The 22642-nt window shown below is 40.5% G+C and overlaps 1 protein-coding gene across 4 annotated transcripts in view; it reads left to right on the forward strand.

The window, feature by feature from the left end:
* The window catches only part of UTRN (utrophin), a 391420-nt gene that overhangs the window by 102563 nt on the left and 266215 nt on the right, over window positions 1-22642 (forward strand). For all 4 annotated transcript variants that reach the window (XM_074580341.1, XM_074580342.1, XM_074580339.1 and 1 more), the window contains 9 exons: window positions 1357-1444; window positions 4543-4778; window positions 5049-5229; window positions 7901-8046; window positions 10055-10267; window positions 16041-16154; window positions 17003-17158; window positions 18110-18280; window positions 22241-22420. In XM_074580341.1, the coding sequence (XP_074436442.1) occupies window positions 1357-1444; window positions 4543-4778; window positions 5049-5229; window positions 7901-8046; window positions 10055-10267; window positions 16041-16154; window positions 17003-17158; window positions 18110-18280; window positions 22241-22420 (1485 nt within the window). The remainder of the gene's footprint in view (window positions 1-1356; window positions 1445-4542; window positions 4779-5048; window positions 5230-7900; window positions 8047-10054; window positions 10268-16040; window positions 16155-17002; window positions 17159-18109; window positions 18281-22240; window positions 22421-22642) is intronic.

Here is a 22642-nt window from a genome sequence, read left to right on the forward strand (position 1 = left end):
CCACTTTCATAACTGTGGCAGCGATGGGCCAGGGGGCTGCTCAGAGACCCCTTGAATCATGCTGTAACACTCTGCGCAGACTGTACCACCCAGGGTCTGAAGTAGTCCGTCGTTACAATGTTTGGACATGTTGTTTGCTCTATTAATTTTGGAGAAAACCTGGTAGTACAATATTACTGACCTGTAAGACGTAATACATAATTTTACAGGATCCTCTGGGAGCCATGAAATAACCATTTTATCTTCCTTCTGTTTTGGGAACGTATTCTTGCCTTTTTTGGTCCTTGAGCATGCTTTGATTACTGGAGCTTTAGCAGGACCTGCTAAATTTGATTCTTTTGAAATCAAAGACAACACTTAAAAATATCTATAAGTCTATAAGGACACTCCTTCTCAATGCTGTAGTGCAGAATGGTGCCAGTAGGAATGTTTGGAATGGCAGGACTGTTGGAAATAAAACCAAAACAACCCTCCCAATAGCTTGTTTATAGAACTTTTTGAATGTTTGTAGCCCTTTATAAAATAAGCTCCAAGATGGTCACCAGGTTCCCATGAACAGCAGTGTTTTTAAATGATTGGACTCTAAGTGGATAGGACAGTGTTTGTTCTTCCCAACTGTGCAAATAAGATGCACGCTTCTTCTGAGTTTACTGTAGCAAGTCTAAACCAGAGTAATGACCTTGGACATTAGTTTCAAAAAGATTTTAATTTGGAGATACTTTGTTGTAATCTTAGAGGGTATTGAAGCTGTGTCCAAGGAGCTCATCTTTCCTCTGTGGATGTATTCTACCTCTTGGCTCACACAGGAAGATTCATCAATATGTGTGACTTAAGGGAGGAACTTGGTAGTCACAGAGAGAGAGAAGCACTAGAGTTTCTGAGAGTGGATTACTAGGGGGCTATAGTTTTTGCAAGTGGACTTCTAGGGAAGAGGTGGTTGTTCCCTTCTGCTGGATATCTCAGTAGAGATTGTAGAGGTGAAGAGACTATTTAAAAAGAAGTCTTTTTTCCACTGGCTTGTATTGAATAATTACAATTTTTGATCACAATTGACTTGTTTTAGCTGATGTCCCAATATCTGATTTCATATAGCAGGATCGTCAACCCTTTTAACAATATTTTATTCCTGGTGGTGTTTTACTAGACTTTTGCTTGCCTGGCACTTCTGAGAGGTAACTCCTTTTGCATTTGTTTTCCAAACATCTTAGAAGGTGCCTGTATCCCAGAAAACTGGAATGTGTTTTGGGTAGTAGTGGGAAAATCCATGTTACTAGTGGGGAAGGTTGGGGGTGGGGGGGTGGAGTCAAGAAAAATTACCCTCTCTGAAACTGTATTCTTTTGGGGTTCACTTTGTAGGTGATTGAAAAGGAAAGGGTTGAAAAAAGCCGAAAGTTAGATGAACTGAAACGAAGTGCACATATTCTTTTGGATCAAATGGGAAAGGGTAAGCGACCTGAAGGTTTTTCTGTTTTGTGATTTAATCAGATGAGTTGCTGGGAAATAATACTGAAATAGGCTACCTCTAGTTAAGCATAGCAATATTTTCCTTCCCTCTCCCTCCATTTTCTTTCCTTCAGAGACATTGGTCATTGTTACTAGTTATTGATATGTGCTTTGTTTCTATTAATGCTTATGGAAAAGTGATATTAATATTGTTTAATGTGTGTGTGTTCATTTGCAACTTTTTAAGGCTTGTTTTTATTGAAATAGACATAATTTCTTAAAATGTCAGTAACATGCTTTTGGGGGAAGGAGTTGGTTTAATTTTAAATTGTGTGGAGATTTTAAGTATAAAATTTTAAAATATAACTGCCTTGAAGTTAAAATTTTGAAACCAAATTTAGGCTTGATAAATGTGTGTATATATGTCTCTTTATTTCTAGTTTCCTCTGTTTCTCTAAAACTGTCAGTATGTTTTGATGATACAGTCACAATTCATGGTTCAAAGGCAAGAGAGAAGCCTACATGCTTCAGAAAATGATTGATTGTCAATTAAAACACTTATCCCTGGAAACTTATAATTAACATCAGTGAAAGTTGATTCTTTAAACCTTGCCAAAATCTTGTTTCATAATATGACAAAACTCCATCACTGAAATGTGACTTTCTCCATAAAAGAGCTGTTCATATCATCCAGAGACAGTCTTTTAGATCTGCTATGCACTTGCCTTTTGGTGAAGTGTCTATAACTGGTAGCATTCAGACAGGTGAAAGGATCGTGTCACTGTCCTGCATACTAACCAGCATACCTTCTGGAAAATGCTGATTTCCATTGGATTTCCCAACTGTCACATTTTTTTTCCAGCCAGCCCCTTTGCCTGGATGCACCAATCTGCTAAGCATCTATAATCCTCCCCCCCTTGCCTACTACAGCTGAAGCTTTTTACAGTGGGTGCCGTTGCCCTGAGGCTGATGGCTGGAAGCCACTGATCTGACCTGGAGTTTGGGTTATAAAAATTGGTAGCTGTTCCTTGTCTTCAAACCTGCACAGAGATCCTCCCTCTCTTTTATAAACCCCTCCAGTTGTGATGAGTCATGGCTATGAAACCAGTACGTGTTGATCATAACGAGAAACGCATAGTTCAGAAACTGGTCAAGGGAAGTGATTCTCCCTCTCTACTCCACTCTCGTGAGACCCCACCTGGAGTACTGTGTCCAATTCTGGAGCCCCTACTACAAGAGAGATATGGACGTGCTGCAACATGTCCAGAGAAGGGCCACGAGGATGATCAGAGGGCTGGAGCACCTCTCCTATGAGAACAGACTGAAAGAGTTGGGGTTGTTCAGTCTGGAGAAAAGAAGGCTCCAAGGAGACTTTATAGCAGCCTTCCAGTATCTTAAGGGGGCCTACAAGAAAGTTGGTGAGGGACTTCCTAGGATGTCGGGTAATGGGAGGAACAGAGGGAATGGATTAAAACTAGAGATGGGTCGATTCAGACTGGATGTTAGGATGACGTTCTTCACCATGAGGGTGGTGAGACACAGGAACGGGTTGCCCAGAGAGGTGGTGGAAGTCCTGTCCCTCGAAGTTTTTAAGGTCAGGCTGGATGGGGCTTTGAGCAACCTGATCTAGTGGGAGGTGTCCCTGCCCATGGTAGGGGGGTTGGAACTAGATGATCTTTAAGGTCCCTTCCAACCCTAACAATTCTATGATTCTATGCTTTGTACTGGCAAAAGATAAGATTCAGCAATTGCTTCCTAATTGTTTGTCATCTTAAAGTTTGGGACCCATAGAAAATAACCGATCTACAGCCCCTGGCTCTGTTAGGGTCTGCTAGTATGTTTTGTCCAGCTCAGAATGACAGCCCTTCTCTCCAAACCCAGGCCCAGCTACACCTGTGGAATAATGCACAGCAGTGGCATGCATGTGTATACATCCACTTCTGTTGTGGGGCGTGTACAGGCCGTGCCGTAATGGCAGTGACCCATGGTTTCGTGCATGCTGCTCTTATGTGGCTCATTGCAGCTGCTGTGCTTCTGTATTGTAGACATGCCAAGTGTATGGTCGGTGTGTGCAGGACAGGGAGGACGTATGGAGCAGAGCCTTCAAGTGCCCTTGCAGCACGCTGGCTGGTTGTGCTGACCAGAGCATGGGGCTACACTTATGCTAAAGCGATGCAGCAAACAGGCCCCTCCATGTGACTCTCCTCCTTGTGCTCCAGTCTAAATGACAGAACCATTAAGTTCAAATGACCCAAATATGTCTCATATAAAGAAGACGGTACCCTGAAAGTGAATCTGCATCAGAAACTTCCAACAGCAAGAATGTACTGCTGAATACATATTGCACTCAAATGTCTTCGTATATAGCAAAATTATCAGTTGCTTCTGGCACTTGAGGAAATAAAAGAACAATGAACGGGTAGGAGGTCTGTTCACTTCTGCTGCTGCATCCTCAAGTAATGCATTGATTTGTCAAAAAGATGGCATAGCAAGTGCTTCATGAGTGGGTTTCCCACTGTGAGTGGGAAATCTCATATTTTGTCATGTTGCTTTTGTAGCTATTCATATTACCTAGTTTATTAATCATGTCTGCATGCAATGTGACATTGTTAGCCATTGCTCCACCTCTCTCTCAAGTCGACAGGATTTCCATCTGTTTTCAATGGCTTTATTGCTGCCTTCCAACTTGCTGCTTCTCTCCTTGTGGAGACTAGAATCCTCTAAAAAAGTAAATTTACTGGAAGCCTACTTAAATAAATCTTATTTTACTTAAATCTGCATATCAACATTTAGACACAAATCATGATGGTGAAGAGGGTCATGATAGTTGAGAGTCATCTTGTTGTTATAAATTCAAATGTTATCAAACAGAAAGAATGGAAGTGGAATATCTCAGTCTTCATTTTACTGTTAAAATGGAAATAAAAAGCTGAAACACTGTTAGCAATAAGTACAGATTTATGGATAATGGACTTGGAATCAAAGCATTTTGCTTGTTAATGCAAATGTACACGTGTACCTGAAGAGAGGAAACGTTAAATGCCTGTTAATCAAAATGTGTTGCAGTTAATACAACAATAATTTATATGATCTTTTTAGAGGGACTTTCTACAGTGGATATAAAAACTGTGATGGAGAAAATATTGTCAGAGTGGAAAGATGTGGTTCAACATCTGGAGGAAGTGGCCAGAAAGATAAAGTACCAAGAAGATATAAATGCTTGTTTTAAAGAAATGAGTGAGCTTGAGAAGATTGTAATTGAGAAGGATGGCTGGCTTAAAAACGACGCTTCTTCAGCATCCCAGCCCTCAGCAGTCCTGAAAGACTTATGTCAGGTAAGTCTGGCAAAACATGTTAATTCTGATTGGAAGCTGTTAGGAGTACAAAATACCCCAGAGTAGCTTAGCCTAATCAGTAAGGTAACTCAAAATTTCTGAGGCATCCAGGGCACACAATTTGACTGGAAGATTTTGGTACCTGTGTCACAGGAGTATTTAATGTTGTTGCCCTAGTAATGTGGAGGAGCTGTGCTGCAGTAGCTTACTAAAATCTTTGTTGTTAACAAGGCAAGTGTGAGATTTGGTTTTGTTTTTAATCATTCACAGCGGGAGTTAACTCATCTTGTAAGCCTGAGTCCACGGTTGGAACACCTGAAAGCCACCTGTAAGGCACTTGCCTCTCAGCCCATGCCGCCAAACTTCATTCAGGAGAGCTTGAACGGTTTTCTTGATCGCTTCAAGTTAACTTGTCAGAAACTAGAAGAACGTCACCAGCAGCTGAAGAAAGGTAAATATATATATATTTTGCTTAACATAAGCCCTCCTGATACTTGTGTTCTGATATTTTTTTTTTTGTTGTTGCTGTTGTGAGCCAATTGAAAACTCGCTGAATTCTAGCAGAGTTTTCCTACTGATTCTGGGATGCTTTGGGTCAGGCTGGCAAAATCTTTTTATTCACCCTAAAGAATATTCATATGACTTCCTCTGTGCACACTACAAAATACATCGTTCCATGGTGTTAAAAGCGATTATGCAAGGATGCAACATTCCTGAAACTACATTTAAGGAATTAGCAAAACATATTTAAGGTGGATAATATAGTTTGAAAAGCTGTGTGTCTCTGGCGCTTACAGATATAAATAGTAATACTAGAAATAAAAAATGGAAGATTAGGAGAACCTTGTAAAATTCAAGCTTGCATGTGAAATTTATTCTTTTTCATAGCTTTGTTGAGCACATTAGTCATACATAATTCCTTTTGGAAATTTCATCTTTGAAGTGATTTGGAATCTGGTTTGCTTTTCAGGCGCTTTCTCCTTGGGTTTTTGTCGCATTAAAAATTTTATTATGAGCATTCAAAGCAGTGATGCTGGCTTCTAAAGGGTTTTAAATGTAGTGCACAAAATATGTAACCCCGTTAATATTTTACAGCTGAATAGCAAGAGCACAGACCTATTAGGAGTTTTTTTTTCCTTAGTTTTCATTTTGTTTCTGAGGAATTCAAAGAAGCGTTTTGCTAATGGCCCCAAGTGGATGAGCATTGACACTTTAATTCTGTGTGTATAAAAATAGGCCTAATTACTAAATGGTTAGGCCATCTATATAATGTGTTGCACAAGGCCTGCATGCTTTGATTATATCCATGCAGAAAACTGTATGAGTAAATGTATCTGCCTGCTACACTCAAATTACAGGGTATGCTTTCGTTCTTACTGTGGGGAATGATTATTTTATGACTGTTCTGAGTTCATGTACTTTTGAATAATTTTATTGGCATTGTGTATTTTGGTAATTATTACATGATATGACAAAAATACTCCTTATTTTTTTCATGCCACACATCACTTGAGGCATTATTAACATATTTGAACCAGTTATTACTTGGTAAAAATACTTTACATATTGTAATATGTTAAATTTGTATTTGTGTTGGGCTTTTTTTTGAATGATAATTTCTCTGCAGATTGGGTATTGCTAAAGAACAGACGGAAATGTTAGTTCAGGGTTTCAGTTGTTTATTTACAGCATAGTTTGAATTGCTGTAAGGTAAAAGAACTTCCAGAGTTGTATAACTGGGAGAAACAACTGGTGGTGGCACTTGAGCATTTGTGAATTTGGCAGGCTGTGACTGACAGAAGTCCAGCTCCTTTCTTGTCTCTTTGAGCCTCTGAAAATTCCCTTGTGGAGTGCTACTCACTCCCATCTCTACAGGAATTTTTTTTATGGGAATTGTGACTTAATTTTTTTTGTCAATGGGAGACTATTTTAACTATTTTCTCCTTTGAGATTTGATGTAGTTCAGTGACAGCGTACCTATTTGCTTTTTACTGAATTCTTCTTCCCCCCCCCTTTAAATTGATCCTGGTTTTTTGAAAAGAGGAAGCTAGGTAACTAATTCTCTCTAGAAATGTTGACTCATTCCTTAGTTATAAATGATGTGACAGTTCTGACAGCAAGCTGTTGAAAAGCTACCTGGTGAGTCAGAACAAGGCTTAGATTAATTTCATTTGTGGCAGTAACAAAATTGTTTAGGAATCCTAGGCCAGAGAATGTGCATACCACAGTATGAGTCTTGCAGCCAAAATCCTGTTCGCTGCAGTTTTCTAACTCTGATGCTTTCTTTCTGAAATGCCAGAGTGAGATGCTGCCTCCTGCCTGGCATTCCACAGAGGGCTGGTTCAAGGAAAATCTGAGATGCAGGCAATGATTGCAAGCAGATATTCCATCTGAACTTTTATTCTCTATTCAGTCTTCCCAGATAGTGTCTCTGTTCTGGCAACAGGCTGAAAGCTGCTATTTCTATATATTTTTATGTGTGTATATATATATAAAAATGAAAAAAAAAAAACCCAAACCCTACTACTGCAGTAATACATATTTTATGTATGTGTGTTTATATAGTTGCTATATGTAGTGTGTATATTTAATATATGGCTATAATATATGCTATACTTTATATTTTATATATAGTAGATATCTGTGTCGGTTTGCATATGAATAGTAGATATGTCTAAAACTGTTTAAAATGAAAATACTAAATTGTGGGGATGTAGGCATGCAAAAGCCCAAGTACTATTGATTCCACCACCCCAACCACCCTGAGAGATTTAGGTGCTTAGGTGTATAAGAAAATACTGAAAATTGGGCTGAGTTCTTAAATCCTTATTTCTGGGGGGGTGTTGTCATCATATATTTATTATTATATTCTATATAATACATAATTGTATATTATATGTATTTAATATTTTTTAAAAGGAAAAACCATCGCCATCAGCAGAAGAGTTTTTTATCTCTTGGAAGGTCTCAGCAGGATTCAATGTACAAGTGTATCTCACTTTGATTTCTTGTTTCTAAACGATTCTGATCACTCTGATTATGTTCACGTCTCTCATAATTTGGGTCTCGTGTCTATTTCCTTACCTTGTATTTTGTTCCATTACTCTTTTCGATGCCTCCAGAGGCAGAGAGCCAGCCAAGCCAGGAGTACGTGGACTGCCTGCAGCGGCTGAAGGGCGCGCTGGGCGAGCTGGAGCACAAGCAGCAGTCCATCGCCAGCGGGCTGAGCGAGCCCAGTAAGGTGGAGAAGGCCCTGCAGCAGGCAAAGGTAACTCTTACCTTCGCACTGACGCGAGGAAGCTGCTTATTCAGCTGCTGTCAGCCCCTCTTCCCCTGCCTTGTTTTCAGTGGGGGAGCGAAAAGATGACTCGGAGGGAAGTCGGTCCGGGAGCGGTGTGTGTGGCAGGGTTGCTTGCTGAAAGCTGGGTCACCAGAGGCTGCTGAGGGACGTGTTGGGCGAGGGCTGGGTACCTCCGAGCCTGCAGGCTTCACAGCTTCTCTTGCCGCCCATGCCAGGAGATGAGGCCCAGAGAGCTGGGACTGCTTGGCTCGGGGAAGAGGAGGCTCTGAGGGATCTTCTCTCAAGTGCTGCAGTGCCTCAGACCACCTTGATGGCCTTCCCAGGCTCTCTTCAGTGTGCCCGTGTCTCTCTTGTGCTGAGGAACCTCAAAATGGATGTCAGGGTGCTGAGAGCATCCCCCGCTCCTAGGAGCTTGGTTGGATCAGGTTGGTGACCTGATCCAAGGTCTGCTCCTTTGCTGCTGAGCACGATGGTGAGGAAAGCCAGGAGCCCGGCCCGCCCTTCCCTCCATTGGGAGCTGCCTTTCAGCTCTCCCTGCCCAAGCTGCACTGCAGCCGCCTGGCAGCCATGCCCAGCCCACTCGGGCTTGCTGTCCTGGGGAGGCCATGTCCCTCCCCCGCAGCCATGCAGGCTCCCTGACCCTGCCTCGGCCCTCCTGGTGAGGCTGTGGGACGCAGGCTTGTAGTCCTCTCCTCTAAGCACTGGGCATAGCCTTTCCAGAGGCGGGGTGCCTCTCAGGTTCAGCTGGTTAACAAATCCATCCTGTTTCATCCTGCTTGGCTGTTATGAGGGAGTAAGTGTATTCCTCTGGCGTCCAGATTGCCTTTCAAAGGGAAACAGTGCTTGCAAGCCATAAAGGTAATTGTTGCACAAATTCTAGAAACAGTGTTTTGTTTCCTATTATGAGCCTATAAAGTAGGGGAAAATCTACGGATAACAGTTGCTTTGTAAATATCGGTTACTGGGTCAGGGCTGGAGTGACAGGAGAAAATCATGCATCTTCAGTACTTTTTTTTTTTTTTTTCTTAAAAATACACACAGACAAGTATTTCCCTGTCCCTCACTGCTTTTGTGGAATCATGCTCAATTCAGAAACATGATTTTTCCCTGTGTGGTGGCATGAGAGGGCTGCAGAATGGCTCTGCAGGAGCTCTTGAACTCCAGTTGCCGGGTTGGGGACAGGCTGTATCTGTCTTCATATACTTCTCTATTCAGCAGAGAGTGATCAAATAGATATTTTTAAAAGCCCGGTAAACAGGGGAGTTAGTGCTTTGGATTATTTTTGAACCAGCAGATTAAAAAAAGTTCTGAGTTCTTTGGATTTCTCTTTTAATGTTGCTTCTGTATTGTTTAAATATGACAGAGATTTTCTGGTCCATATGCTGACTGAATTGCAGTAGCATTTAGTCTTTGGAGGCTTGTCTTTTCCTGCTGCCTGAATCCTTCCTCCCTCTTTTCTTCAGAGACTAATTAGCCTGAAAGGACATACCACGCCAGTGTGGGAGCTTTAAGGAGTGTGATGGGCGATGGGAACAAATTGCAGATGATGAGCTGCTTGTGGACCTGGGATTGTCCATCTCCTCCTTCTGTACTATAGCTGGCACTGATAAGTGCTTCAGGCATAGACCCAAGCTGGGGATTGACAGTCTGTGACACCCTGCACAGAAAGCTCTTGTTTGCAGAAACAAGCATCCCTCTTCCCAGTTTCATTGCTATCTCACTACCTATCTTTTTAGAGGAAATGGTATACTTTATCCTGTTTCTTTCCTGTATGTAGAAGTAAAATTGGGAACATAAATGTATCAAAAATAAGATTCTTCCTCAACAAAATATAGCAAAATATATGGTCATGCTTATCACATGTGCACATTAAATGTATATACTAATAAAGTTAAATTAATGAAATTAGTAATGGTTTCATGTGTTCATTACAAATTTCTTTTTCTTTTTTTTCTTTTTTCTTTTTTCCTTGTAGGCAATTTGTGAGACGCTGGAAGCCCAGAAGCCCAGAGTAGATAAACTTGCTGAAGAAACAAAGGCTTTGGAGAAACATGCTTCTCCTGATATAAAAAAGGTCTACACACAAGAGTTCAAGCATGTGCAGGGACACTGGGACAAGTTAAAGCTCAAGATTTCCAAAGATGTTAAACTACTGGAGGAACTTACATCCAAGTTGAGAATATTTGAGGTAAAATGAAAGGAATTTTTTTTTGTTACATAACTCAGTAGTTTTAAAGCCCTTTCTTTCTCTGTGTTCCTGCAAGAGTCCAGATGATACTGATTGAGAAGGGGAATGTTGATGGGCCACTACTCTGTCAGAGGCTGGAAGCGTATATAATGTATTTGTAGCAGGGCAGCAGAGGACTTTAACATGCCAGGATATTATTTTATCTTCTAATAGAATTACTTTTAACTTAAAATTGGCATTCCTCTTCTTTCAATACCAGAAGTAAAGGTTATGCCAAAGTGAAGGGTATGTCAGCTGTGCTGTTGAAGGCTTGATCCCACCAGGAGCTGAGTGCCCTCTCTTGCAGTTGGTGTCATATACCCAGTGCCTTACTAGTTTGGCATCTAAAATTGAAATTCCATACCTGCTACAGAAAACCTGCTCCTTCACTTGAGGCTTCTGTCAACAGTAATAAAGAAATATTACAGCCTGTTAAAAAAGAAAGTAAAGAAAATGCTTAAGTATAGTGAGTTTTCCAGTTCCAACAGATGGCGTCTGAAGTGTCAGGAAGGAGAGTTAAAGAAATAAGATTAATCAGCACTCTTACATATTTTATATATTTTTATACACACACACAGGTGAAATCCTGCACAACAGAAGGTCCTTTAAAAACAAAGGGACTAAAAGCAAGGGTATTTAAAGGGTATTTAGATATTTAACACATTGATAAAGAGGGGAGAGATAAGTGTTTAAGTCACTTAGAAGAGGTTGACTCAGTATTTACTGGTTAGATGGGTTTATTTGTGTTTGCTTTAAGTCCCTTCTGTAGACTGGGGAGAAGAAAAAAATAATGACAACTAAACATATCATGCTTTAGCCCATGGAAATATTATTGCGACCCAAAAGTTAAATAGGTACTAACCATTCTTCAGGATCAGCCTGAAAGTATAAGCTGATCAGAGCACTATAAAAGTGCAAATATAGTGCCATTTTTTTTCCTAGAGTAATGTTTAACTAGACTAAGTAAGTCTCAGATTATTTTCATTTTTGTATTATATTTTAAACTTCAAAAAGCGAGAAAGTGCTTTTAGAGATTCCCTGTCTCTTGGGATAAAAGCACATGTGCATTAGCTAACAGAAATCTGTATTTTCACATGCATTAAATATATTTTAATGTGTGGAATTATTTAAATTCTTTTCTATTTAACAGAGTATGCATTATGCAATTTATCAACATAAGTAACTTGCTGCATGCACCTTCTTGAGAACATTGGTGTCATGCATGCACACCATCACTTTTTCCCCAAAAGTTTCTTTCAGCCTTGCTCTCCCCTCCCTCTGAAGCAGAAAACTCTTTTATTTGATAGTGGATTCAAACCTCAAACTAAGTGTGGGTTTTTTTTTTTTTTATTTTAAGCTAGACAGGGTCTTTAATGACTACTTAAGTATAGACACGTGTTTAAACTGAAATTTTTATTAGTAAGGCCAGGTTATTGACTTGCATGAAGTTGCTGTGAAAGTTGGACAAACTGTGGCTTATGGTTCGGAAGTAGTAAAAGCCTCAAGTCCCTTTTTTTCTTTTCTTTTTTTTTTTTTTTTAATTAAAACCCACAAACCTTGAAGAAGTCATAGTAGGAGCAGTCATAGTAGGAGTAACAGATTGTAACTAAATTAAGAGCAGAGTGCACACCTGTGCTTCCATGAAAGTTTTACCTGGGGAAAAAGCCTGGAGGGAAAAACTTGCTTGTAAAGTGTTATTCATTAATAGTCTGTTTCAGGACTTCAGCTGCTCCTAGCAGCACGTGTGTGGGATGTGTGTGTATGAATAGCATAGGTATGGTAGTCCAGACTAGGCTAGTGAACCTGTAAATGGAAATCACAAACCAGCCTGTGAATAGGAGGAGGAATTACAGGTTTTCAGAGGGGAAAATGTGTATTTTTTTTATGTAACACTTTTGTGTAATACTGTTAGGCTGTATTACCTGAAGTATAAAGATAAAAGCTGTGCCTGCCCTGCCCCCCTAGAAAAACATGTTCAGGAATATGTGTACTTGTGCACCTGAATTTGAAAGAGTGTCTGCTTTTAGTCTGGTTCCCTCAAAACCCCATCCTTCCATAGCTTCTTGCAGCAGCCTGTGGGATGATGTGGAGCTGTGGAGGAGCCAGTGCCACTGGTTAGCGGGAGCTGAGTGCCCAAAGTGAGCTGGCTTGTACAGGAGCCTAAAAGCAACTAATTTCTAAGGCTTAGCCAAGCCCTTGGTGATTATTTTCCAGCAACCACCTCTAATTTTTCTCCTGACTTTGACCTACCATATCTCATTCTCTTCCCTTCCCTCTCTTTCTGGTTACACTTATTAGTTATTTAGCACAACAGAATAAATATTCTGCATGTAAGCCTGCCTCAACGTCCTTTGTGCAACAACTTTTTATCAGTATTGTTCTTCAAATGATTGCAGCTTTCCAGTTGCCTTGATTATCTGTAGCTACACTGAGCAAGACCTACTTACCTCATCAGTTTTAGCAGAGTTTTTTTTCTCCCTTAATTTGTTGTAAGTGCAGAACTCTTTCTGCACTTGAATCATGTTCAGTTGAAGGGTCTGTACATGCACCTACTTTCCTAAATCATGGCTTTAACTGAGTGGAAAATGGCTCCTGAAAAATGAAATTCTCTCATATTTTTAACTGAGAATAGAGTACATGCGTGCAGTATTAGCATGGCAGGTTTTTATTTAGTAATCGATTATTCGTTTTTTTCAGCCAAAGGTGTAGTGCCCTGTTTTTCACAGCTGCCCAAAGTGATGTTGGTACCACTGTATATATGAATCACTCACTGATGGAAGATGTGGATTTTTATGCCTATGGGCGTTTTGAAGAGCTATGGAGAGCAGAGCATTGAAGCCATGTGCTATTATTTAGATCTGAGAAGAATTTTTCCTGAGCAACATGTTAAAAACTTTCCTGTTACCTTAAAAAGAAGTACAGAAGCTGAAAAAGAAATTAAAGCAGAAGAAATAGTAGAAGTAATTATTAAATAATTGAAAATGGAAGAAATACGTAGTGGTGCTATCTGTAGAAATACGTGGCTTACAGTGGGGGTGTTTTCTCATGAACTGGATTCTTAAGTGCACAGTTCCTGTGTTTTCTAAATGTTTCATAAAGCTGTCAGTGGACAGACAGTCATGTGTTTATATTCTCTGAATTTTCCTTTTGAAGGAGTGGTACTCATCTGTACAGAGATTTTTGTAGTTCAGCCCTGTATGAATAAAAATGAGAATGTGAAGTAAATTGAATAAAAATGTTGTGGATGGCACTGGACAGATGAGGATGGAACATGCACTGCAATGCAAGAAATATTGATATGGGAGACTGGGTATATGGTCCTGGTGCAGGGACTGAATGGGTCAGTACTGGAGAATGTGATACCAGAGACACAAGATTAGTTTGAATGGCTGGGCAGTATCTTCTTGGTTAAGAGAGGAGATGAAGCATCTGGCTATTAAAGGAAAAAAAAATTGAAAGTGGGGAAGAAAAGAAAAGAAAAAAAAAAAAGAGTAAGTAAATGGCAACCCTTGGAGAACATATGGTCATGTGCAACTACACGCAAGTGTTGGTTTCTTTCAAATGTTTCTGTTTTTCCTAATTCATCTTTAAAAAATGGCATTCCCCAAAACAGCACTCCTTGCACTTAGGTTTTTGAAAAGAAACTGAATGTGTATCAGCGAGCAGACAGGTGAACAGTGCTTAAAATATCCTTGTTAGTTTGAAGAGCAAGTCAGTGGCAGATCTGCCTGTGGGTCCTGCTGCTCAGGTGGCCCTTATGTGATTTGTGATGTGTCAGAAGCTCCCCCAAGCTGACAACATCTGCATTAGTGACATGACGTGTTTTACTGTGAGACTGTCTGTACTAGGCACATGAAGAGAAAAGTAGACAAGACTCATTTTATCAGTTTTGCATCTTGTATTTTCTAGAAGAAAATTTCTGTATCTTGCGTGGCTTGCTGTGTCTTTGAGTATGTGTCACCTTCAGTTCCTTTAAATGTACTGCGTGGCTGTACATAATGTGGTTTTTCTAGGAGTGAACAAGTTAAAATTCAGCACACTTGATCGTTGTTCCTGCCTGGAATAAATTTTAGAAACTGATCCAATGTTTTAGTTCATGTCTAAAAATTGTGAGCTCTTATACATCAACAAACTACACTGGGTATTTGACCACTGGTAGTTATTTACCCATGCAGTGCAGGAGCATTTACTTCATTGAATTTCTGTAGACTTGGCTCGTGATTCATTAAGTTATTTAAATATGTGCCTAACTTCGTGAGTTATGCCGTTTAATTCACTTCAGCTACTTATGTAAGTAGCTTACTGTAAGCAAGCTAAATGAGGTATATGCTAAAATGCTTTGTCAAATGGCAGCCTTTATAAATATGTGGGGTTTTTTTTTGTTTTTTTTTTTTTTTTTTTTTACATTAAGCCATGGTTCACTGTTAAGCCTCCTGGGAGGCTCTGTTTTTTGGAAAATGATTTTCAGGCTAATCAGCTGCAGGAAATTCCCCCAAAATGGAAAAGGAATGAAGAAAATGTCATGACTTTGACCTCTAATGGTAGCATTGGCCTAAAAATAAACATGATCTTAGTCTAATGGGTTTTCATTAGTGCAGGCGTTTTTTTGAGAAGCAGTGTATAATGTATTGATCTTGAAAGAACAGTTATTGCAAGGTTTTTAAGGAAACGAAGTATTTGCTTTCTTCCTCAATGACATGCAGAGTAGAAGGTGAAGCTTTGACTCGGCTTCTCATTAACACTGTTCTGTGATGATGATTGTGTCAGAATAAAAAGTTGACATCTATTAAAAAATCCAACGAAACAGTCCAAAAATATTGACTAAAACCCATCCAACTATATTATTAAAAAATAACAATCACATAACTCAGTTGAACCAGCATAAGGAAAAACTTTCTCCCTGCTCTAAGTTTGTGGTGGTTTTGTTTGTAAGGGTGATTGGGAACATCTACAATTTGCACAGGAAGGAGATGACAACCCTCCTGTCTCCTTTCCTACCTACCTCATTGCAGGGTATAAGGCAACTGCTAAATGTTAGGTCATATAACTCTGATATTGTTTATGGTTCCCCCCACCCTGTGTGTTGTTCTAGTGAGTACAGTAGCTGCTATTGGCCTCAAATAGCTAGATTTTTTTTTTTTTTAGTAGTTAGTCTAATCCTCTGTCATATTTTCCTTTTATGCCTATGTTTCTCCATAAGGTGAATGGCTTTTCCAGGATAGCTTCTACCTGTCAATTGTGTTTAGCATTACCTCTGCCTCTTATCCCCCTTCCTATAGGGCCCTCTCTTTTTCTTGGACATATGTTTCTTGAACAAGTGTGGTGGAAGCAGTCATACATGGATTCTGTTGTCAGGAAAAGGCTATCCCCAGCCTTCAGCCAGGTGAATGGTGACCACGTAATTCCTGAAGCCATGCTTGCCTCCTTGATCCTATGTTTCTGTGTGATAGCCTGGAGAGTGCAGTGTCAATTAAATCATGCTGTGGCATGGATGTAAGAGAATCACTGTTGTGAATTTAATTTTCATATAAATTTGAGAACAGAGAAATTGGGAGGGGAAAAAAACCCAACCCCAAACCAAAAATGAAAACAAAGGTGGTCTGATTCAAAACCAAGACATTGCTAGCAGCTTGTAAAATATTCTTTTGACACTGCTAGAAGTTGTTGAAATGCAACAGTCGTACACTGTTCATCACTGCATTGTATCAGCTCTTCATTATTATGTTTGATTTAGACTGATTCAAAAGTTGTTCAGAAGTGGATGGATGGTGTGAAAGACTTCTTAATGACAGAAAAGGCTGTTCAAGGAGATACTGAAGGACTTCAAAGACAACTTGACCAGTGCACAGTGAGTGTCTTTTAAGGAATCTTTTGAAATAAATAATAACTAGCATCTCTTCTTTATTATTTTGCTTCTATTATTAAATATTGTCCATGGCATACTCCATAAAGCTGGCCAGAAAAATTGTCTTATCTTTCTTCAGGGCACATTTTAATTGCTTCCTCGTGTGTAGCCATAACACTTTGTACTTTTCAAAGGTCTTCACCATATTTACAAGTACTCATCTACAAGTTGACATTAGTCTCAGAAAATGTTTATAGATTTCTCCTAATTTTGCGATTAGGGAATCGAATCTGTGAGTGAAAAGCGCTTTTTGCATGAAACTTCCAAGGGCGATAAAAATAACAAGCAAATAACTCTGAAACTCCTAAGGTTTAGGAGTTGTATATGCCTTACAAGTAAGATTCCTTCCTAGCTAGTGGCAAATAGTGATCACAAATAGGCAGAATTTCATCTTACAGTAAGTAATTAGAATTTCATCTTATAGTAAGCAATTACAGTGTACCTTCTAATGTTTGTTTCTGGGAGAAGAATAAGAGTCTGAAGTATGCCAGAAACATCAGGGTATGTAGTGCACATAATCTTCAAACTTGTGTTGTTCCAGTGTTGACATGTAGCACGTGAGAATGTTCGCACTGTTTATGGCAAGCTGTATTTTGCTTTGTAATTGCATAGTTCTGATGTTTTGGGCCAGTGAAGGATTGTTTTAAACAGTCTAGTATGGAATACAGCATCACTCCGCTTTTTATTAGAGTTTCTCTGGAATAATTAAAAATTACAAAGTTGCTGGTATCCTATAAATTATGTAATGTTTTGCTAAAGAAGAACATTAATTTTCTCTGATGTGTGCTCAGGTGTTTGTCAATGAAATGGAGAAGATTGAACCATCACTGAAAGAGATGAAAGAAGTAGAGTCTGCTTTAAGAGCTCAGCCTATCACAGGCATAAATACTTGGGCAAAATCTCGGCTAGTAGACTGCCAGACTCAATGGGAGAAACTGAGCAAACAGGTGAGTTCTCCATATATTGCTGTTGCTAGCTTGTTACTGCAGGTATTTGTTCAGTTGTGTGGCAATGGTAGGATGGCGAAGAGGTGAAGCAGTAAAATAGTGGAACAAGTATGTTTTACTTGTTCCACTGTCAAAGTGGCTGAAATCCAACGTAGCCCAGTGAATCCTTCAGAAGTGCAAATATGTTAGAGGATACCTGTCCAATAGTAGTTTTGTCTGAATACATGCGCTTCTCGGTACCTAAGAGTTCACTGTGCTCCTTCCAGTTTAATTGTTTGTAACTAACCGTTAATTTGTTCACTTTCCCTCATGCTACTGTTTCTGGGATGCGTGGGAGGGAAGACTGACCTTTTTGTTCTGTTGTTGTTCCTGAAATCTGGAATATTCTTCTGGCCTGTGTAATTTCTGCCTGCTTCCAAGTAACTTCGAAAAATAAATGGCTATAAATAGACTACCACTTCAGTCTGGTGTATTTGGTTGTTTCTTTTGGGTGAAAGCTTTCTGCTGTCTGTAGAAGCATACTTCTTTAGTTGCAATGTCTGGAGAGGATCTGTGTTGGAGAACCTCGCTGTTGATACAGAATCCAGATTACCTGGGCTGTGGAAAGAAGCGAGGTTTTAGTGCTCTGTATAAAGATTTATCTAACTATGTGATACTTGTCATCAGGAGAGGTTGTTTTTTTTTTCCATCTGACATTTTCCAGGGATTGTTACCAGTTTCCATGCAATGAGGAAAAAAAAGTCATTTTCCTCCTTCCCTCACCTCTAGATTTTGTTGATCTGCTAAAAAGAGATCCTGAGTTTTTGTGTGTGTATAAAAGTCTTTCGTTAATTAAAAAGGCCTGAAAATGTTTTGATACTAAAATGTTTTAACAAAGACTTGTGGTTTTTCACATATACAAGGACATTTAAATAACAAAACTGCTGTTTCTTTCTCCACCTTGGATTCTAGATCATTAGTCAGAAAAATCGCCTGTCTGAAAGTCAGGAAAAAGCTGTAAATCTGAAGAAGGATTTGGCAGAGATGCAAGAATGGATGACCCAAGCTGAAGAAGAATATTTGGAGAAAGATTTTGAATACAAGTCCCCTGAAGAGCTAGAGAACGCGGTGGAGGAAATGAAGGTCAGGAATACCAGGTCATTGTAGAGACCTGATTAAAGAGAAACAAAACTTAGTGGCTTCGGGGGTTGACCTTTTGTGCAATTATTATCTATGTGGAAAGGAGCTCAGGTCATGGCAAGATTAGTGGTATTTTTAAGCTTTGCTTTGTGGAATTTTTGCTTTTAAAGCACAAACTACAAAAGCAGATGTTCTGTTTGGCCACGAGGGGTAGGGATTTCATAATGAATAGCAGCTTGCCCAGTTATTGAGCCAGGCTTGCTATGTATAGCTTATTAAACACTAAGAATATGGAAACTTACTGCAGGAGACAAAACTTGAGAAAGAAAGAAAAGGTGATGTTATACCTGTCTAAATTAGTGGTTGTGAAAACATATTCTTCTGCTTGTAGCTGCTGGGCTTCAAGTTCTTGTCCTCTAGATAGAGTAACTCCACATTTAGAAAAGCAGTTTAAAACAGTTCTGTTGTAAGGTTATCTTGTGTTCCTCGTCTGTTGCGAACAGCGACGCTGGTCTCTGCTTCTCTAATTTTGGGACTGGTGGACAAAAAAATGGAGAAGGAGGAGCTATTTTTGTCTCATTATAAATTAGCTATTGAATTGATAATTTTCTTGGATGTATGTACAGAGTAAACAATAATTCTCTCTGTTTTTAAATCTAAGAGTTCAGGCATATCTTCACAAATGTTTTGACTTGTATGCATGTTATTTAAATGAGTATGTGCTACACTGTTACTTGGTGGAGCATAAAAAAAGGATTTTTTTTTTCTTCCTTACAAGTGCTTTGACAAATCTATTTGAAGTTTTGAATTGTTCCTTTTGAAGGGGCTTTCTGAAGCAGTCTTTAATAAGTGTTTTAATATATTAATGTCTCTTGAAACCATTTGAGATCACATAGTCTGACAGCCTGCTGAACATAAGCCAGGAAAAGAAAGAACCTTCATTTCACTGGCAAATCTGAGAGACTATGAGCACATTTACCTTTTTCAAGTCCAGATTATATTCTGTACTTTTGAATTTGGCAGACCAAGGACAAGGAGAAGGCTGAGATACTTAATGCCTTCTTTGCCTCCATCTTCAATAGTCAGGCCAACTATCCCCAGGGTGTTCAGCTTCCTGAGCTGGAAGATAAGGATGGAGAGCAGAACAACCCACCCATGATCCAGAAGGAAGTAGTCAATGATCTGCTTCTGCACCTAGACACACATAAGCCTATGGGGCTGGATGGGATTCACCCAAGAGTACTCAGGGAGCTGGCGGGAGAGCTCACCAAGTCTCTCTCCATCATTTATCAACAATCTTGGTCAACATGGGAGGTACCAGATGACTGGAGGGTGGCTGATGTGATGCCCATCTACAAGAAGGGTCGGAAGGAGGATCTGAGGAACTACAGGCCTGTCAGCCTGACCTTGGTACCAGGAAAGATCATGGAGAGGATCATCCTGAGTGAGCTCTCAAGGCAAGCGTAGGGCAGCCAAGGGATCAGGGCCAGCCAGCATGGGTTTAGGAAAGGGAGGTCCTGCTTAACCAACCTGATCTCTTTCTATGACCATGTGACACACCTTCTGAATGCAGGGAAGGCTGTGGACGTTGTCTATCTGGACTTTGGTAAGGCCTTTGACACCATCCCCCACAGCATTTTCCTGGAGAATCTGGCGACTCATGGCATAGACAAATGTACGCTTCACTGGGTTAAAAACTGGCTGGATGGCCGTGCCCAGAGAGTTGTGATTAATGGGGTGGCCACTCTTGGTGGCCAGTCACCAGTGGTGTCCCTCAGGGCTCAGTTTTGGGGCAAGTTTTGTTTAATATCTTTATCAATTATCTGGATGAGGAGATTGAGTGCACCCTCAGTAAGTTTGCAGATGACGCCAAGCTAGGTGGGAGTGTTCATCTGCTTGAGGGTCGGAAGGCTCTACAGAGGGACCTGGACAGGCTGGATCGATGGGCCAAGGCCAACTGTATGAGGTTTAATAAGGCCAAGTGCCGGGTCCTGCATTTTGGTCACAACAACCCCAAGCAACGTTAGGGGAAGAGTGGCTGGAAAGCTGCCCAGCAGAAAAGGACCTGGGGGTGCTGGTGGACGGCCAGCTTAACATGAGCCAGCAGTGTTCCCAGGTGGCCAAGAAGGCCAACAGCATTCTGGCTTGTATCAGGATTAGTGTGGCCAGCAGGAGCAGGGAAGTGATGGTGCCTCTGTACTCGGCACTGGTGAGGCCTCACCTCGAGTACTGTGTTCAGTTCTGGGCCCCTCTGTACAAGAGGGACATTGAAGTGCTGGAGCGTGTCCAGAGGAGAGCTACCAGGCTGGTGAGGGGTCTGGAGACCAGGTCACATGAGGAGAGGCTGAGGGAGCTGGGCATGTTTAGCTTGGAGAAGAGGAGGCTGAGGGGAGACCTCATTGCCCTCTACAGCGACCTGAAAGGAGGTTGTAGGGAAGTGGGTGTTGGCCTCTTCTCCCAGGTGAACAATGCCAGGACCAGAGGAAAGGGTCTGAAGTTGCGGCAGGGGAGGTTTAGATTAGGTATTAGGAAGAATTACTTTACTGAGAGAGTGGTCAGGCACTGGAGCAGCCTGCCCAGGGAGGTGGTGGAGTCACCATTCCTAGAGGTATTTAAGAAACGTCTAGATGTGGCACTTCAGGGCATGCTCTAGTGGCAGAGATTGTAGGGAGGTTTTTTTTGTGTGTGTATGGTTGGACTTGATGATCTCAAAGGTCCTTCCCAACAATGAAGATTCTGTGATTCTGTATGTCAGTGAGCCATTAAACTTACTGTAACGCATATCCTCTTGCACTTGCAGTAAGAATATTATGTTGGGACTACTTTCAGGACTGGGAAAGAACACTCTCTGTATATTTGACCAGAAGCATTTTTGCTTAAGGTTTTGAAAAACTTTTGAGCTTGCCTAATTCTGCTCTCATTTGAACAGAGCAGAAGTCCTGCTACGTTTGAAGGAGTAGACTTAAGATGAGTCTAGGTGGTTTTTGATAATCCTCCCAGATTTTCCTTTTTTTGCCCTTCCATTAACTGGCGCTTTTTTTTATTGCCTTACATTTAGAAGACATCTTTAACAATATGTGCAACAATAATGCTGTCATGCAATAATGCTGTCATGTACTAAATTCTACCATAAAGCGCAGTGCCTGATATATCAGAGGTACTTCAAACTTCATAAAACTGCCCTTGAAACCTGAAGAGAGAGATATGGACAGTGTCTGTTTCTGGAGCCCTCTAGTTGTCTCAACAGAGACAGGCTCAGAGTGGTCTTCAGCATCTGTCTTCCAGCTATCCTGCTTCCTGAATTCTGTTTAGGGCAAAATTCAACAACTGATAATATGATTTCTCCAGGTCTGTGTGGTGGGAGTTGTACTGTGCTTATCCTGTCTATTTGTTACCAAGCACCTCTCAGTGCAGTTGGGTTGAAGGAATTCTGGTTGTCCTTTTTGCATGTTCCTCTAGCGCATCCAACAGCTGCGGGAGAGGTCCCAGTTTTATAGTTGCAGGTGTCCTGGGGAATTACGTCATCTTTCCTGGATAACTTTGGGAGATAGTTCCTGAGCTCCGAGTCTCATAACTCCCGTAAATTCACCCTACCTTGTTCTCCCCCATATGCTTATTTTTAGCAAACCTCTATTTTTCTCTGGTACATTTCTCTTTTTGATATCTGTATGCTAGTGTATAAATAGCACTGAGTTTAATCTTTTTTGCTTTGAGTCATAGATTTTTAATGAACAAACCATAAATGGTAAATATGCCTGTATGTTTAATAAAATAGGGTTTTTCAATGCTTACTAGCATAATGTGAATTCCGTGGAAGTTAGTGCCATATTTTGTTGTGCTGAGACCCAAGATTACTTTGGCAGCAACACTTTGAAGGTTAAACAGCTGATCTTTGGTTTGAGTGGTGAATAGCTGACTGTATGGCAATTGAGGGCTGATTGTGTAATACCTTTCTTTGGTCAGAGAGCGAAGGAGGATGTGTTGCAGAAGGAGGTGCGGGTGAAGATTCTCAAAGACAACATCAAGATGTTGGCCACCAAAGTGCCGTCTAGCGGTCAGGACCTGGCGACCGAGCTGAATGTTGTGCTGGAGAACTACCAGCTGCTGTGCAATCGGATCCGGGGGAAATGCCACACTTTGGAGGTAAGAATAATAGCTCTCAGCTTAGTAAAATAGAGGCAGGTGGCAGAAGAGGAATGGAGAAGGACACTGAAAATGTCCAATTTTTTCACTGAATCCAGTAGCTTTAGCATAAACACATTTTGCTGTGGCTCCTTTACAAGATTTATTTTGCTTGAGAGGACATCCTTGGAATCCATGAGGCACCATCTAACTTTGCTTTTATAATCTGTGTTATAATCAACA

The sequence above is a fragment of the Larus michahellis genome, chromosome 3 (assembly GCF_964199755.1).
Source record: "Larus michahellis chromosome 3, bLarMic1.1, whole genome shotgun sequence".
NCBI lineage: Eukaryota > Metazoa > Chordata > Aves > Charadriiformes > Laridae > Larus > Larus michahellis.